Source organism: Pezoporus occidentalis, unplaced genomic scaffold, assembly GCF_034315485.1.
Source record: "Pezoporus occidentalis ecotype Australia unplaced genomic scaffold, CSIRO_AGI_Poc_V1 ctg56, whole genome shotgun sequence".
NCBI classification, from domain to species: Eukaryota; Metazoa; Chordata; class Aves; order Psittaciformes; family Psittacidae; genus Pezoporus; species Pezoporus occidentalis.
In genome coordinates, this window is record NW_026915899.1 from 1406463 (window position 1) to 1424074 (window position 17612).

The 17612-nt window shown below is 42.3% G+C and overlaps 1 protein-coding gene and 1 long non-coding RNA gene across 3 annotated transcripts in view; one reads left to right on the forward strand and one right to left on the reverse strand.

The window, feature by feature from the left end:
- The window catches only part of LRRK2 (leucine rich repeat kinase 2), a 69594-nt gene extending 66537 nt beyond the window's left edge, over positions 1-3057 (reverse strand). Inside the window, exons 1-2 of one of the 2 annotated variants that reach the window (XM_062638313.1) lie at positions 2562-3057; positions 2399-2484 (exon numbers count right to left, since the gene is read on the reverse strand). In XM_062638313.1, coding sequence (XP_062494297.1) covers positions 2399-2484; positions 2562-2721 — 246 coding nt within the window. In that variant the 5' untranslated portion in view covers positions 2722-3057. The remainder of the gene's footprint in view (positions 1-2398; positions 2485-2561) is intronic. The other variant, XM_062638312.1, reaches the window with a different exon arrangement.
- A 65-nt stretch (positions 3058-3122) lies between these two features.
- LOC134173872 (uncharacterized) lies at positions 3123-17160 on the forward strand. The gene is made up of 3 exons (XR_009968427.1): positions 3123-3200; positions 16210-16311; positions 16785-17160. It is a non-coding gene; the product is annotated as an uncharacterized LOC134173872 (long non-coding RNA).
- Positions 17161-17612: the final 452 nt, after the last annotated feature.

Below are 17612 nucleotides of genomic sequence, written 5' to 3' on the forward strand. Positions count from 1 at the left end.
TATTTCATCCTAACTGTTCTTGTAAAACTTAGAACTTGCTGAAAATTAGCTTAATGACTTTAGAAAATTCCTTTCTGTATTAAAACTGTTTCTGATGATTTTTTTATTTCCTTTAAACACTTTTATTTTGATGTGACTCCAAGTATCAACAAACATTCATAAGAACTGTGAATCCAGAGAAGACCAATGGAAACATCTGACTTGCTGATGTGGTCTATTTCACAATATTAAAATCACAACCTGAGATAACAGGAAACTTATTATCTGTTAAGTAATTATGTAAAAAATAAAGGTCTTTTAAATAACAGAAATCCTAAAGGCCACACGGAAAAGAAAAACCAAACCAAACCAATAAACAAAGACATTCTTATAAACACTCAAACAGGTCCCTATACACAGAAACAGCTGGTGGCAGCACTGAAATGCTGTTATTTTTAAATCAGACCCTTTTCATTTCTAGCATGCAATGAATTTATATTACATTAGGTCACACCTTCTACATGACACAATAAAGCTCTGCTGACTGCTCTTTACTCAAGAGTAAACATAATTTGCTCTAGAGTTTCTAAGCTGCTCCAATCATTGCCAGAGTAACTGTGGCAAGAAACTACCATATTTACCTAAAGATCTATTTTACTTTAAGGAACTATTGACTTTTCAGCCTGGTACCATCCTACTTCTAAAGAAGCTTGCAGGGTTAAGCAAACTTACTCCATACAAGCCAGTGGAACAGCAGCACAACATGGTGCTTTGAAAGCAGTTAAGGAGGGGAAGGAAAGAAAATCCTCACTTCAGATATATCTCTTACTGTGTTTATTCTCCCATGTGAGTCAAATATATTACAAAACCAAAAGCAGAAGAGGTTGATTAATGCATTTATTCAATGAAAATTCATTAGCAGTGTGAAAAGACTGCACTGAAATCAGGACCACAGTACTCCATTGCTACTATAAAGTGAGAATTGTGTATTCACAAAGACTGTAAATGAATCACAGTGAGTGAAGCAAGAAGACAGCTCTACTAACATATTGTGGATGTTTGTAAACATCACAACTGAATGTGAAGGAAGAGCTGCCTATGTCATTTTTGTGAAGAACAGCATTTGAGCTTTGCATTGGCTATGAATTTCACACTTTAATACGTAATAATGCAAAAGAGCTCTAAAACGTCTAAACTGAAACACTGTTACAACTGCAAGTGTAGGCAGAGAGAAGTGTAAACTCAGTTTAAAATTCTACATTAAATCAGTGGGGCTCTTTAACACGGTTAAAATGAAAACCACTATCTTCCTTGTGCACTTCTGAGACTCTTGTGCTGTCATTTCACACCTACTTCTGACTGTGGTTGGATTTCATAATCTTTACTTCCTTGTCTAAACTTCTGGACAGTGGTTTTGCAAATTGTTATATACAAAATATGCCTTATCCTGAAAATAACTGCTTATTCTTCCTTCTGTATTTCTTAATGACCTAACAATTGAACTGTAAAATCACTTAGAACTTCAGTCTGCACAGATATGTAATCTTCAAAGGAAACCTGGGATCACTGTTGTTCCAGGATAATCATTACACAAGTACAATTTCACATTTTAATCTTTTGACCTCTAGCTAAGTTCTACTAGACAAAAGAACCCCACCTTAAAATATATTATTGTTTAAGTGGCATTTGCAATATAGTTTATGTTTTGTCTTCTATTTGAGTTGGAAAAAAGTAAAAGAGCTTATAAACATCCTTTAAGCATAACATAGTCAGAAATTAATATATACCTACCAGGAAGGAGCTGTTCCATATGACAAGTTTGGCAGCCCTACCATAACTATAACATCAAATTGTTCAAGTGCCACACCTAATCTAAATGGGCCAATGTTAAGTTACAGGAGCAGTCAAGCAGACCCTTAAAGTTAAGAACCTACTCATAGCTGAAAGAATCGCCCTCCCTCCTCCTCCAGAAAAAAACAACTGGGTTAGTACAACTTTCCAGGACAGGGCTACATATGTATGAATTCATATTGTAAAATTCTGCTTTTCAGAAGTTTGTCTAACCATGTCAGAATTCAATACTGCAACGTCGAAAATACATTAGGTAACGTCACTAGCAATTTATAAGACTATGTTATACTGTGTTCACATTACTTATTTTATTTTCTAGTTCACCTTCTGCCCTTTACATAGAAATGCAATGAGTGGTACCCGCAGCAAGCTGGAACACTTGTCCCTTTAAATGCGGGCGGATACAGCGCCCTGTTACAGACCAGCAGCACTTCATGAAGAGGCCCGGACGAGAGCAAGTTGAAAAGAAACAAACAGGCAGAGCGGCAACTTTTACTCCGGGAAAGGACCGCGGGATCGGCTCATCCCAAGGAGCAAAGCCGGAGCGGCGCGGACCGGACGCCCTTACCTGCTGCACCCCCGCCGCTCTCGGGTACAGGTCCACCACTAGCAGCAGGGGCACGTGGACATTCTTGCCGCTGAAGAGCCGGGGGGCTGTGGGGAGACAGGGACAGGCCGCGTTAGCCACCGGCGGGGCGGGGCAGGGCCGGGCAGGATCCCCCGCGCCTTACCGCTCTGCCGGGCCGCCAGCTCCAGCAGGTCGCTCAGGGTCTGCACCAGCGTCTCCAGCCGCTTCCTCTCCTGGACGTTCTGGAGCCGGACGACCAGCTTCCTTAGGGCTTGTTCCTCCCTCGCCACTGCCTCCCCCTCCTCAGAGCCACCGCTGGCCATAGCCGACCCTCTGCCCGCCGCGGCGGGCGCCTCAACTCATCCGCCGGCCACCGAGGCCCGCGTTGACGAGTGCTGGGCTGCGCGGGCCTGTCGCGCGGCCGCGCTCACAGTGCCGTCCGGCGTCACCGGGCGGTTTCGAGCCGCCCCTCCCTCCCGCCGCGCCGGGGACCCAGGGATGGGTCAGCCCTCACGGGCCCACCGCTACTGCCCCTAGAGGGAGCCCGAGTCACTTAAACAAGAGGCCGAAGGAAAGAGCCAGGCGCGCTACCAGGTTGCCCGTTCCGGTGATTAACAGCACAGCTGCCCAATACAGTCGCAGAGCTGGGGCACAGGTTCCGCCCCGTTGTGCCTTTCCACGTTATAAAAGGGTCTGGCGGCTGAGCTGCCGGCTGAGGTTGAGGGTGGAAATAGTGGGGTTTGTCGGCGTCGTGGGGGCTGTCTTCTCTTTTTGGTATTGTTGAAGAAGAAAACATGCATATGTATATATCTATATACACATAGTGCCCTACTAGGTAAGGCAGTAGAGGGGGAGCCGCTATAGGCAATGTATGTACCCAGTGTGCCCCTTCCTGGGTGGGTGGAGTGCCTTCCAGCCTCATGTGGTGCTTGGGTTGTCAGCCTACATGGTGGGTCTGTGAGGGACCAGGGGAGGTGGAGGCTGACCTCAGTTCCTAAGGCTGCTGTGGCTCACCTCTGTGAGGGTGGCATGTGCTTCAGCCTTGTGGGCTTAGGTCTGTGGGTTTGTTTGAATCCAGTCTTTGTGGCACTTAGAAGTCAGGTTTCCTCCCAAGCCTTGTAGTGGGAGAGATCGCTGTTTGGAGATAAGAAGGTTCTCTTGCTGTGGCATGCATTGCTTCATTGGTGGTTGATGCAATCTTCCCGAGATCTGGCAATATTTCTGGTACCTCTGCTGCCCTTCCAAGACAGTGGTGTGTGGGTAGGTGACTAGTAATCACTCTTCTAAATAATCCTCGATTAGAAAGGCAGTATCAGTGTAATATGTTACATAAAGAACTTGCATGTAATAATTAAGGGAGTAAACTCTTCAGTTGAACTGGACTTTTGTTAGACAAATATATTTTGGGAGTATGGATTTAAAGCCTCATTGCTGGCTTCCTGCAGTTTTGACAAGATTCTTTTATATCGCAAATGGCATGAATGCAAATACATCTGTGAGGTTATATCAGGAATCTGCTTTCTCCAGTATCTGCAATGCTGTAGTCATTACCAGACTTAAGCAAAAGATTTTTCAAGTAGTTCATACAGATTGGAAATGCTTGTTGCAAGTTACAACTTGTGATACTGATAGTCATATTAACACAACTTTCAAATCTTGACCTTGACCTGAATTTGAGGCTGGTTTGTGCATTTAGCAGAGCAGCTGTAGTGCTGCTCTGGACTTCCTTGCACTGTGGTTTCTAGAAAAATGAGCAAATAAGAGTTATGCTTTAGCATTTCAGTGAATATAAGCAGTAAAATGTGAATTTCTTTAAAGAAAACTGGGGACTAGGCCTTTCTCCTGAATTATGTTGCTCTCTGTGTGCTGACCACTTGAGATTTTGTGTATATTATAGTTTGTTTTGCTGCTTTTAGAACCTTTTCTGTGATAGTTTTTTCTGGTCAACTCTCCCATGCAACCGTTAGCTGCTTAGCAAACTTAAGGCCAGGGTATGAGATAGATGAGTGGAAAGAGAAAGCAAACAGAGCTAAAATGTAACCTTGGTTTATACATTTAAAGATATCTTTTCAGACTCTAGAGCTCTCAACTGCAATTTCTTCAGCATGGCCTAGTTAGGCATCAAGGGGTTTTGTTGTCACTCCACCTCCCTTGTTGCTGCTTAGGTTCCAGATGACTTTCACTTCCAAGCACTTGTGTTCCCTTGAGGTTGCCTTTTCATGTATTTTATGATATGTACCAGATTTCTGTAGCAGCTGGCTTGTTCTTGAGGCTGGGTGCTTCGTGTGTAAAAGAGTTATTTCCACTTTTTGTTTTTAATGAGATTGGTAGCTAACTGCCCAGTTTGGACTGTTCTATATTTATCCTCTTAGACTCAGATGGGATGACTAATACCCATGAAGTAATATATAGTCTCTGCTGTATGACCATCTAGACAGCTATAAAGACATAACATGACATGTGAACGTAGCCAAGACTAATAAACTGTTCTGCCTGATAATGTATAAGAACAGATGTCTACCTCCAGCTTTTGCATTCCAGTATTACAACTGAAAAATTGCATGACAGCAGAGATCCCTGGAGTTATGACACACTTATTCAAATGAATTGGGTCCTCACTGCTTCATGGTGGCATTATTAATGGCATTCCTATTGTTTTAGGCCACCCTGCTTTTCCTTTCTTGCTGTGACTTGTGAAAACCTTGAGGTAATGTGGAGTTACATGGAATATTAAACAAAATTCGAAGGCTGAGATTTGGCTTGTAGGGAGAATATAGAACAATGTGAATGTTTGGGTTTCACCTTGATAACTGTCCTTTTAACACACATAATGGGATGTCTTTTTTTGCCAGACTTCACTGTTACGAATCACTAGCTTTTTTTGTAATGATTGTATGAGTGCTGATGTCTGACCACCTGCACTTGGTGCAATCACTTCTGCTTTATGCCTTATTTCATCACATGTGTATGTAATAGGCTTTTGGCAGCAATACGCAGTATAAAAACTGGTAAGTCAAATCTGTATTACTACTTTAAGATTCCTCAGTCAGTACCAAGATAGTATCTTATGTTTTGGGTTTGGTTTTGGTTGTTGAGGTGGTTTTTTTTTTTTTCACATGGATGAAAGGTGTCCCTGTGGAAGGCACAAGAGATGGGAAAAGCAAATTATACTAATGCATGAGCTTAGACAGTATTATAAATAAAAAAAAGATTGTAAGTTATATTTGGTTTGCATGGCAAGGTTTTGGTAGCAGAGGGACTGCAGGGGTGGTGTCTGTGAGTAGCTGCTAGAAATTTCCCCCATGTCTCATAGAGTGGTGTGAGGGAGAAGCAGACTGACTCTCTGTCATTAATCTTCGTTCTAAATTTGATTGGTTTTGTGAAATCTGAGGCAGTTAGCAGTGTAAAGACAATTGCTCATATTGGTGGGTTCAACAGAAATTGAATACTGACCTCTTGAGACAGCTGAACTGTTACTTTTACTTCTGTTTTTGTAAGTTTACAAAAAACAATCCTGATCTTTCTTGCATGCAAAACCAAAAAAAAGTTACAATGAAGGTTTTTCTTTTTTTTACTGACCTTTCTCTGATCTTGTATTGATATTTTTCCAGTTGTGACAGCTAATTCCCACACACTTAACCTGACAATGTGGCCTTGTGACTTCTGCTTTTTCACTGAGCTTAAGTTTTATCTGTTTGTAAAATGGACCTGGAAGCTGCTTCTCTTTGACCTTTGCATTTTACAAACTTACTTTAGGCTTTAGCGTTGTTATTTCATTGCCCAGTCAATATTCAACAGTAATTAATCTGAGAATTACAGAAGAGTTGAGGTTGGCAGTGACATCTATTTAGTCCATCCTTGCTCAGAGGAGGGTCAGTTAGGGCAGGTTGCTCAAGCCTATGTCCAGTTGGGTTTTGAGCATCTCCAAACCCAACACTTTGGTGTTGACACTGATTTGGATGTTATGTGATGCTTATAGCATGAGAGATCAGGAAGCACAGAGACTGTCAGTTGTGAAAGCACTGCATGTTGCAATGTGATACAAGCAGTATTTCAGAACTGAAGCTTCCTCTTTTTGACAGGAGAGGGAGGCTGTGTGCAAGGAAAGACTATAGGCTGGTTTTAATGTGTTAGTTGGAAAGGAAGGTGGTCTTCTGAAACAGTTCTTTTTCCCTAGACCATTCCTATTTCTGGTTGTTTTTTAATTTTAATGTGCTACTCTGCTCTCCTGAGACCTCACCTGGAGTATTGTGTGCAGTTCTGGTGTCCTCAACATAAAAAGGACATGGAACTGTTGGAACAAGTCCAGAGAAGGGCCACGAGGATGATCAGGGGACTGGAGCACCTCCCGTATGAAGACAGGCTGAGGAAGTTGGAGCTGTTCAGCCTGGGGAAGAGAAGGCTGTATGGAGACCTCATAGCAGCCTTCCAGTATCTGAAGGGGGCCTAAGGGGATGCTGGGGAGGGACTCTTCATTAGAGACTGTAGTGACAGGACAAGGGGTAATGGGTTAAAACTTAAACAGGGGAAGTTTAGGTTGGATATAAGAAGGAAATTCTTTCCTGTTAGGGTGGTGAAGCACTGGAATAGGTTGCCCAGGGAGATTGTGAATGCTCCATCCCTGGCAGTGTTCAAGGCCAGGTTGGATGAGGCCTTGGGTGATATGATTTAGCATAAGGTGTCCCTGCCCACGGCAGGGGGGTTGGAACTAGATGATCTTAAGGTCCTTTCCAACCCTAACAATTCTATGATTCTATGATTCCTTCCCCTCCCTTTGCTGTTTTATTTGCAGTGCTTTACATCAGTGGGTGAGCCTGCAGAGTCTGTGTTAGGTGTTACCTGGTGGCTCTGTTGCAAGCTTTTTCTGACAGAGTGCAATGTCAGTTACGTCCATTCTTCCACATTTAGTTTTGTCTCGTTATACTCCCCTTAGAGAAGGGAATGAAAATTTAACTGCAGGAGACTTCATAACCACCTGTTTTGTTTTTGAAGTCTGCTTTGAAGAGACCATGCATATTTATGACTGAAGGCGTAATACTCTGAATATTTTTCCCTGTGTAAGATCCCTGTCCTGTGTGTTCTAAGCTCTGCAATGGAATGGGAGTTCTGTTAATTTTAATGACAGAAGGTGCTCAGACAGGGTCTGTTCAGAAGTGATATGACAGTTGTTTGATTCTCTCCTGGACAAAATGCTGATAAATGGTCTATCTGCTTTTTATCTTGTAGCCAGCAGGGGCTCTGTGGTGGTAATGGATTCATTGCTTCAGAAAAAAGTGGCAGGGCAGGTGTTCTACTCTGACTTTTTCAGCTCATGTTTTAGTTGTCAGGGCTTTGAATTTTAAAAAAGATGAAGCACTTCCGTGGGCTTGAGCTTTCTTGCTGCTCTATGTGAAGGTGCCTCACCTCCACAACTTCCCAACAGATGGGCTTGGATGGTTTTGCTGTGTAAAAATCTGACTGGATGTCCAGGCCCAAAGGGTTATGATGAATAGAGTTAAATCCAGTTGGCAGCTGGTCACAGCTGGTGTTCCCCAAGGCTCAGTACTGGGGCCAGTTCTGTTTAATCTCTTTATCAATGACCTGGACAAGGGGATCATGTGCACCCTCAGCAGGTTTGCAGATGACATCAAGCTGGGACAGAGTGTTGATCTGCTGGAGGGTAGGAAGGCTCTACAGAGAGATCTGGACAAGCTGCATCAATGGGCCTGGGGCCAGTGGTATGAGGTTCTACAAGGCAAAGTGCTGAGTTCTGCACTTGGGTCACAACAACCAAAGGGGCTTGTAGCAAGGTGGGTGGCAGTCTCCTCTCCAAATGAATAAGCAATAGCATGAGAGCAAAATTGCCTCAAGTTGTGCCAAGAAAAGTTTAGATTGGGTATTAGGAAAAAATTCTTCATGGAAAGGGTTGTCAAGCTGCCCAGGGAAATATGTCCATCCCCTGAGGTATTTAAAAGATGTGTAGATGTGGCTCTTAGGGACATGGTATAGTGATGGGCTTGGCAGTGGCAAGTTAATGGTTGGTCTTTTCCAACCAAAATGATGCTACAAAATGTAGCTTTGTAAAAGCAGGCGCCCTACTTGAATTTCCAAAAGGTTCTAGGTATTTGACAGTACTCTTTTCTGCAAATGTCATTAGGTTTGTTCCTTAAGGTCAGCATAAGAGTGTTATGTATGTATGTATGAATATTTCTATGATATACTTAGAGGCTCAAAGTATAATGAAAGTGAGATAGATACATTTATATATATAATACCTTAAGTTGGGCTGACACCTAGTGGTGGGTGTCTTTTTGATGCAGTAACGTATGTTCTATGAATCCCTTCATCCTGTAGGTCCTCCAAGTTCATAGAATAGTTAGAGTTGGAAAGGACCTTAAGATCATCTAGTTCCAACCATGGGCAGGGACACCTCACACTAAACCATATCACCTAAGGCTCTGTCCAACCTGGCCTTGAACACCGACAGGGTGTTCAAGTTAAACTAAGGCTGCTTAAGACTATGTTTTTGTTAGGTTTTGTTTTGCTTTGGCTTTTTTGTTTGTTGGTTGTTTTTTTTTGTTTTTTTCTTGTGTTTTTTGTTTGGTTTTTTTTTCCTAGGAGAGGCCTAGATTCTCAAAAGAAAGGGGGGTCCTGGAGTTCCTGTCCTCCACCTCTCCTGGAATTTCTGTCTTTCTCCTGCGTTCCCTTCCCTTTCATCATCTTTTAGGGTGCATTGTTTTACATTGCTAGGTGTATATGTAAACAGAGCAGATAAGATTACTGTAATATTACAGTATTTTTTTCCTGCTCTTTCCTACTGAATAGCTGATGATGCACTTTGTGTGTCTAAATTAGAAACCAAAGATGATGTTCAGGATGTTTTCTGCCAGTATCCAGCTGATTAAATAGCTTCTGTTAAAGAGGTGAAACTTTCACTTGGCTCAATGGCTCAGTGTCCAGCTGGAGACCAGGAACAAGTGGTGTCCCTCAGTGACTGTGTTGGGACTGGTCTTGTTCAACATCTTTGTTGGTGACATGGACAGTGGGATTGAGTGCGCCCTCAACAAGTTTGCCAATGGCACCAAGCTGTGTGGTTCAGTTGATACGCTGGAGGGAAGGAATGCCATCCAGAGGGACCTGGACAGGCTTGTGAGGTGGGCTGATGCCAACCTCATGAAGTTTAACCATACCGAGTGCAAGGTCCTACATCTGTGTCGCAGAAATCCCAGGCACAGCTACAGTTTGGGCGGAGAAGAGATTCAGAGCAGCCCTGAGGAGAAGGACTTGGGGTTGTTGGTTGATGAGAAAATGAATGAGCTAGCTTCAGTGTGCACTTGCAGCCCAGAAAGCCAACCGTATCCTGGGTTGCATCAAAAGGAGCTTGACCAGCAGGTCAAAGGAGGTGATCCTGCCCCTCTACTCTGCTCTTGTGAGACCTCGCTTGGAGTATTGTGTGCAGTTCTGGTGTCCTCAACATAAAAAGGACATGGAACTGTTGGAACAAGTCCAGAGGAGGGCCATGAGGATGATCAGGGGACTGGAGCACCTCCCGTATGAAGACAGGCTGAGAAAGTTTGGGCTGTTCAGCCTGGAGAAGAGAAGGCTGTATGGAGACCTCATAGCAGCCTTCCAGTATCTGAAGGGGGCCTATAAGGATGCTGGGGAGGGACTCTTCATTAGGAACTGTAGTGATAGGACAGGGGGTAATGGGTTAAAACTTAAACAGGAGAAGTTTAGATTGGATATAAGGAGGAAGTTCTTTACTGTAAGCGTGATGCACTGGAATAGGTTGCCCAGGGAAGTTGTGAATGCTCCATCCCTGGCAGTGTTCAAGGCCAGGCTGGACAGAGCCTTGGGTGGCATGGTTTAGTGCGAGGTGTCCCTGCCCATGGCAGGGGGCTGGAACTAGATGATCTTAAGGTCTTTTCCAACCTAACTATTCTATGATTCTGTGATTCACTTGACCAGACCTTTAAGGAAAGAAACTGATCTGAACAACTAGTAAGTGGAACTTGTGGCTTGTTTCTAAAGACGTGCAACATAAAGCCTGAATTCCTAGCCACTGGCTTTGGGGTTATCTTGAAGATGGTGGAGGAGGAGGTTTAAGGACCAACAGCTTATCTGTGGGAATGTAGCACTTGCCCATGGTGGACTTGCAACGGGATATAGGTTTAAAAAGGAGGTCCCCACAGCTGAGGATGAAACAGCACTCAGTTCATGAAAATAGAGCCAGGAAGAATCAACACCTTTGGAGTGGTTGAAATACATAGATCCTGAGTATAATAGGATGCATTGGTTGTTGGTTTACTTAATCTAGTCTACTTCATGAGGTTTGGTCTACTAGAAGGTACTACCTCTCCTTATGCTAGTTTTATAGCTTAGACAATCGCCACTATACCACAATGCACACAGAATTGGCTTTTGTTACCAGCTTGAGGCCCTCATTGTGTCTGACTTAGGTAGCACTACTCATCATGGGATTATTTCACTTCTTTATTTCATTTTTAAATAATTTCTTAAAAACTAGAGCTAGTACTAAATAGCATCAGTGGGTTTACAGGGGCTTCTGTCCAGAGCTTTGTCTCTCTTTTTCCAATTTAATTTTTATGGGTCTCTTTAATTGTACCATAATGTCGGTCTGTCATCAACTTTTATAAAGAGTAGAAACGAAGACAGGAATGCAAATGAGTGTAAAATCTCTGAAGCAGAATTTGAGAATGTGACACCAAGGTACATCATAATCCAGCAACATAAGTTTTCCCCTCTCTGATAATTTATTAGTGAATTATCTACACTGTTTTAGGTAAGGAAGAAGATTCTTGGCTCTAGACTAGTCTGAAGCTCTTAAATACTCAGTTTCTCAAGAAAATTAAGGAAGCTAACACTGCTCCTACTACCTTAACTAAGGAAATAAAGATGACGGGCCTTATCATTGTCATTGCTGACAAAGATTAATCTAATTTCAGTCAATATTTTAACAAAAATAGTTGGCTAAGTAAGAGCATTACCAACTAGTATTCCTGTGAGAATGTTACTGGATTTAATTGATCTTCAGATTGAAAAAGGCAATAAATAAGCTAATTTAGAGACATGTCCTCTTGATAAATGGAATTGGAAATTTCATGGCACTTCAGTGATAAGCTAGGACCTGCTACATGATAGCTCAGCCTTCCAGTTACTTGATAAAGCACCAGAATGCTTGGAGAGGCATAGGGACCCTTGTTGTGCAGTTGTCGATCACTTTAGCTACGTGCAAAGCTGGTGAGTGCTTCTTACTTTTTACATTTAAACTAATGAAATAGGCTCTTGTTAAATAAAAAAAAAAAAGAAAAAAAGAAAAGCTTTGATTTCTAACTACCGCAAAAACATGTCCTGGGCCACAAAGCATTTCCTGGAAGTACTAAAACAGATTTACTAACCGTCAAAAGATTTGTAGAAAGTGGAAAGTTCATATTCTGTAATTATTGGCAAACTCAATAAGACAGTTTTTTCTATAAACTGCAAAGTATATTTGGCCTAAATACTGAACCCATACAAATAACTCTGCCTACTGTGTAATTTTGATTAGACCAGAAATCTGTTGGTATGAGGGGAGATTCTCCATCCTTTATTCCCAGCTCTGTGCTTCCTCAGGTAACTCCTGCTACTCCCCAAGATATCTCTGGCTTAAATTTGGTGTGTTTTTCCATGTGGTCCTTCACTAGACCACTGGAGGCATGAGTGGTGCCTACCCCAAGACAGGACTTGTGCTGGAGGCCCACGTGATAAGAGAACCATGCTCTGCTGCAGCATCACTCCCCTCCCTCTTCCAGCATGGCCAGGTGCCTGCCAGCCCTGCTACTGCTCCCAGGAGTGATTGTTTTGGATCTTGCACAGTGCTGATACAAAAAAAAATATAATGGCACTGTCAAATACTGTGATGAAGCATTATTAAACTGATTTGAAAAGCATTATGGTATATAGAAGTTTATATACCATAATGCTTTTCAAATCAGTTTAATAATAAGCTGGTAGGCTTCCAGCTACTGTGCATAACTAATTATAGTGTTGAAACTACATTGCAGTTATGAAAACTACTTAAATCTAGTTGTTAATGGCATTGCTATGTGAGCTGAATAATGTGATACTCAGCTTGCTGTCACTGATATGAAGTACATAAACACAGCATGCATATGTAGTTCCTATACTGCCTGTGGTAGTGATATGGAAGACTTCATAGTCTATGTACACTGGCTGATCTGATCTTAGCAGTAAGATAAAAACCACAAGCCACAAGAAAGTCAAATCTCTCTGTTAATGTTCATGGCAAGTGTGCCAAGTCCTCTGTGCTTTTGCCTCTTTCCAAAGAGGGTGTGTGTATCGAGCTGTTCATGAGAAAGGCAGCAGAGCCTCTGGCATCAAGAGTGCAACACTGAATGCTTCCAGTAGCACAGCTGCTTGCTGTAATGTGCATTTATCTTGGTGTTATCGATACAAGCAGTGGTTGGCTTTCTGGCAGGCTCCCTGCCACATCAGCGGGTGATGTTCCAGCTCTGGAAATGAAATGGTACAATTTTGCTTCTTCCCCTTGCACGTTATTAACATGAGTACTGTGTACGAGGTCCTTAGTGTTTTACTTGGTATTGCCAGTGTCATTAAGCCTCTCTCAGACTTGATTTGGCATTCACTTCAGTCTGAGTAATGCTCTATGTCCTACCGGGGGCTGGTTTCCCTACAGCAGCAGTGGGCTTGTCCACTGACTCAAAGGAGGACTTGCTCGAAGGGGAAGTGTACAATGGGCCCTGCAAGATCACAGGGAAGGAAACATTTATTTGGAATACACCTGTGGCCCTTCTGTAGCCATGTCTTCAAGGAGGAAAAAAAAAAAGCCAGATGTCAACTATAGAAAAATAATTGATTTAAATATGCTTTGTTTCAGCTGAGTCCTTAAACAGAAAGGAAGATGAGGCTTTCATATGGGCTGGCCATTGCCCTGTCTGCTTACTGTGATACCTCGGGAACGAGTGTTCCCAAGCTGGTGCTCAAGTCCTGGCCCATGTGGTATGTGGGAATGGCCAACAATTAGGTGTGAGGACCAATGAAATTTGGTTCCGTGGAAGCCAAGAGACTTTGCATAATGGAGAGGAAGGCAAGCCTGACAGGGAGGATGGGATTCCATTTGGAGGCCTGGAGCATGGTCAAGTGAGGGCCTGATGTGGAGGCCATGCCACCCTTCCCTGTCCTGAGCTTTGATAGAGACTTGATCTTAGACCAGGCTGTAAGTGACAAAGTACCTTACAGTTATTTTTCTTTTCTCACCCTAACAAGTAGCAGGAAGGCAGATATTCACCCTCTTACTGTTTCCCCTGGATAGAAATAGCAAACTTGGGGTTTATTCCCTCCCCCTGCCCCATGCAAGCTGCCAGGCAAGTTTCTTTGAAATTGTTTGAATAATTAGTCACCACTTTTGATGCAGTCAGTGCCTTTAAACGCTTCTGGGTACAGAAGCCATGTGTTTGTAAAACAAAATGCAGCACTGCTTTCTGTTGGAGAGTTATCCACAGCACAAACTGTAGTCATTAATCTCAGTCACAAGTACTGTTTAACAGTGTTATCTGAGATGTTTTTGTCTGCTGTGCAGACATCCTTCTTCCTCCATGGTGAAAAGTGAAATGTAGTTCCTGCAAATATTCTCTACAATAAGACTTAATTTCTTCTTTAGCTTTTTGTAATCAGTGAATTGGGACTCAATCTTGTGGATATATGGCCTCAACCTTTTGATAATTACGGTCCTCACATGTCTGTTACCAAGCTAAAATTAGTTCATATTTAGATGCATAAGATGGTGTGAGGTGACAGGAGTGAATATTTGGGGACCGCAAGGCTATTCCTTTTGGAATAGCCTGGTTCCTGTGGTGTTAGTATGTTGGTCAGCAGTTGTACTTACAATAAGATAAACATTGATAGATACTCTTAGATAATGCCTTGTTTTTCCCTCCCAGAGTAATCTAGTCCTAACAAAATTTGTCCAGTGCTAGAGAGGATCCTATGAACAGCAGCCACAACACCATAATTCTTTCCTCCACAGCAAAATTTTCCTTTCCTTAGTTATGGTTTGTTTGCAATGCCCAAATCTCAAATATGTTCATTCAATTAAAGGAAGTCAGTCCTAATGACACAGTTGGACAATCTTATTCCTTAGTTGTATGCTAAAATTCTTGGACTTTCATTAATTATTTGCATTTCATTTTTTATGTGTCAGAATTCGTGCGCAGCAGGGTTCATGTCAAGCCCATCTGCTTTTGGATTCTTTTGTTTCATGACAAAAACTGGGACAAAATGAACATGGGCAAAGACATTGAACCTAGATTATTAGTAATAAATATCAGAATTCTTTAAAGAGTGAAGCAAAACTAGTTGTAGTTTTATAAGCTCTTAAAATAGTTAAGAAAATCACTGAGCAGAAAAATATGCCCTTTTTATAGTGACTTAGGATGTGGGAGTGGATGATAAATTTCAGTTAGTCTTAACCTCCATTTATGTTGTACTCAAAGTTTTAGTGTTGCTACTCAGTTCTGTGTAGTTTTGTGCTAGTCATTGTAGCCAGGCAACAATTTCTTGGTCTGGTCTTGCTGAATGGTGTTGCTTTTCAATCTGTCACAGGGTTTCACATATATTGCACTGTCTTTAGGTTAGTACTTTTTGGGGGGGAAGACTATTTTGCTCATTTTCCATCATGCACCAGATGAAAGCCTTGTTTTGTGCAGCTTCCTGCAGTTATATTTTGCTAATCTTTTCCTGCAAAATAATGTATAGAAGGTAGTATGTCAATGGATAGACTGTGACTAAGAAGTCTTTGAGAATTAATTGTAAAACTCAGTGGCTGAATGATGTCACTGTTGTTTTAATAGAAAAATATCTCTTCATGTGACTGTATTTCTTGCCCCACTGAAATCAAGTTAAAATCCTCTGTACTGTTATTAGAGCTTTCCTTTTCTGCCTTTGATCACATTGGTTGGAAATGGCTGTAGATAAGTCTTGTACTTATTTGATCAATTATGCTTTGATTTAGGCTTTTTATTGGTAGAACATCACACTTTGAGCTATTTTGAAATGTGTGCACTGGAAGATGTTTTTGGATTCAACCAATTTTGGCATATCCCATTTTCTGTTTGTCTGGAGATTGTTCAAGGTTTTCACTGTGCAATTAATCGGATTTTGGCCTTGGATGGAGTCACAAAAGGAGACTGTAAAGCATTCTGTAATGTAGCCAACTCCTCCAAAATATCTGTTGCAGAGCAGGTTTAATTTAAGAAACTGTAATTAGCATCTTCGTCATTCTGTCACAAATGGATTTTTCTTTTTTGAAAATGAGTATATAGGACAATATTTGTAGTGGAACATGGACTATGACAGATACAGATCTGGATCATGGTATATGCAAATTTTTCCCATTTTATTGTCAAAGACTCCAGTAAGTTCTTTGAATTCAGCTTGAGTTTACAGCACTTATCACAGCGCTGCTGGATGAAATGTACTTCATCCCAGGTACTTCATAATGCAAAACTAACTGCAAGCAATAATTTGCTCTGGCCAAAGGATGACAAAACCACTGAAGTAATTGGAGTTGAATAGTAGGTCAGGACATTTACTTGTAATTGTATGTTTATAGCAACATTGTATGCATACATACCTGCGCGTTCTGAGATGAGATGTATCTAGTTGTGGATATGAGTTCTGACCTGTGCCCCGGTGGACAAGGGATTAAAAAATCATTTGGTCAGTTAGAGTGCTTTTAAGTAAAAGAAGGTGACTTTGTCTTGCAGTTGGGTTGACTTATCTTTGTCCTAAAGCTCAAGTTTTCAAAGGAAAGCCCAGATGCAGCTTGAAAAGAGCTCAAAGTTCAGTTGTTATCAGATCTGCTTCTGAGGACAAGCATTTGACACTGTGACCAGGTATGATATGCAGAGCATAACCTCACTTCCAGGTACCTCTGTGCTTGTTCAACCTATCATTGAATGCAGATTTTTACATTCTGTAGTCAGGAAGTGACCTTCTGATAGATGCACAAACCCATAGAGAGATCTGACTGTAGTGGTTGCGCTGTGCCCAGAGGATGTGGATTCTGCAGCAGTGAGATATGATTGGCTTTCTAAGCTGTGAGTACACATTGCTGGCTCATACCTAATTTTTCATCCCCCAGTATGCCTACATCCTTCTCTGCAGGGCTGCTCCCAGTCCATTTACTCCTGATCCAGTACTGATACTGGTTATTGCCCTGTGCCAGGTTGCAGGACCTCGCAATTGGCCTTGTTGTGCTTCATGAGGTTTACATGGACCCACTCCTTAAGCCTGTCAAAGTCCCTCTGGATGGTAGCCCTTCCCTTAAGCATATCAACTGCACCACTTGGCTTGGTGTCATCTGCAGGCTTTCTGGGAATGAACTAATCCCACTGTGTTATTAATGGAGTTATTCAACAGTACCAGACACAGAACCCTGAGGGACACCAGTTGTTACTAAGCTCTGTTTGGACATTGAGCTGTTGACTGAAACTCTTTGGTCATGGCCATCTGCCCAATTCCTTATCCATAGAAGAGTCTATGTCTCCAACTTAGAGACAAGGATGTTGTGTGGGACTGTGTCAAAGGCCTTGCAGAAGTTAAAGTAGGTACTTAAGTAGCTCTTCATTTGTTTTATTCAATCTTTGTTTGTCACTGATTTAGTCACTTTGTTGTAGAAGGCTACCAGGTTAGTCAGGCACAATTTGACCTTTGTGAAGCCAGAAAAATCAGAAAATAAGTATGCCCCAACTTGCTGGGGTTAAATCATAGAATCATAGAATCGTTAGGGTTGGAAAGGACCTTAAGATCATCTAGTTCCAGCTCCTTGCTGTGGGCAGGGACACCTTATGCTAAATCATATCACCCAAGGCCTCGTCCAACCTGGCCTTGAACACCGCCAGGGATGGAGCATTCACAACCTCCCTGGGCAACACATTCCAGTGCCTCACCACCCTAACAGGAAAGAATTTCCTTCTTATATCCAACCTAAACTTCCCCTGTTTAAGTTTTAACCCATTACCCCTTGTCCTGTCACTACAGTCCCTAATGAAGAGTCCCTCTCCAGCATCCCTATAGGCCCCCTTCAGATACTGGAAGGCTGCTAGGAGGTCTCTACACAGCCTTCTCTTCTCCAGGCTGAACAGCTCCAACTTCCTCAGCCTGTCTTCATACGGGAGGTGCTCCAGTCCCCTGA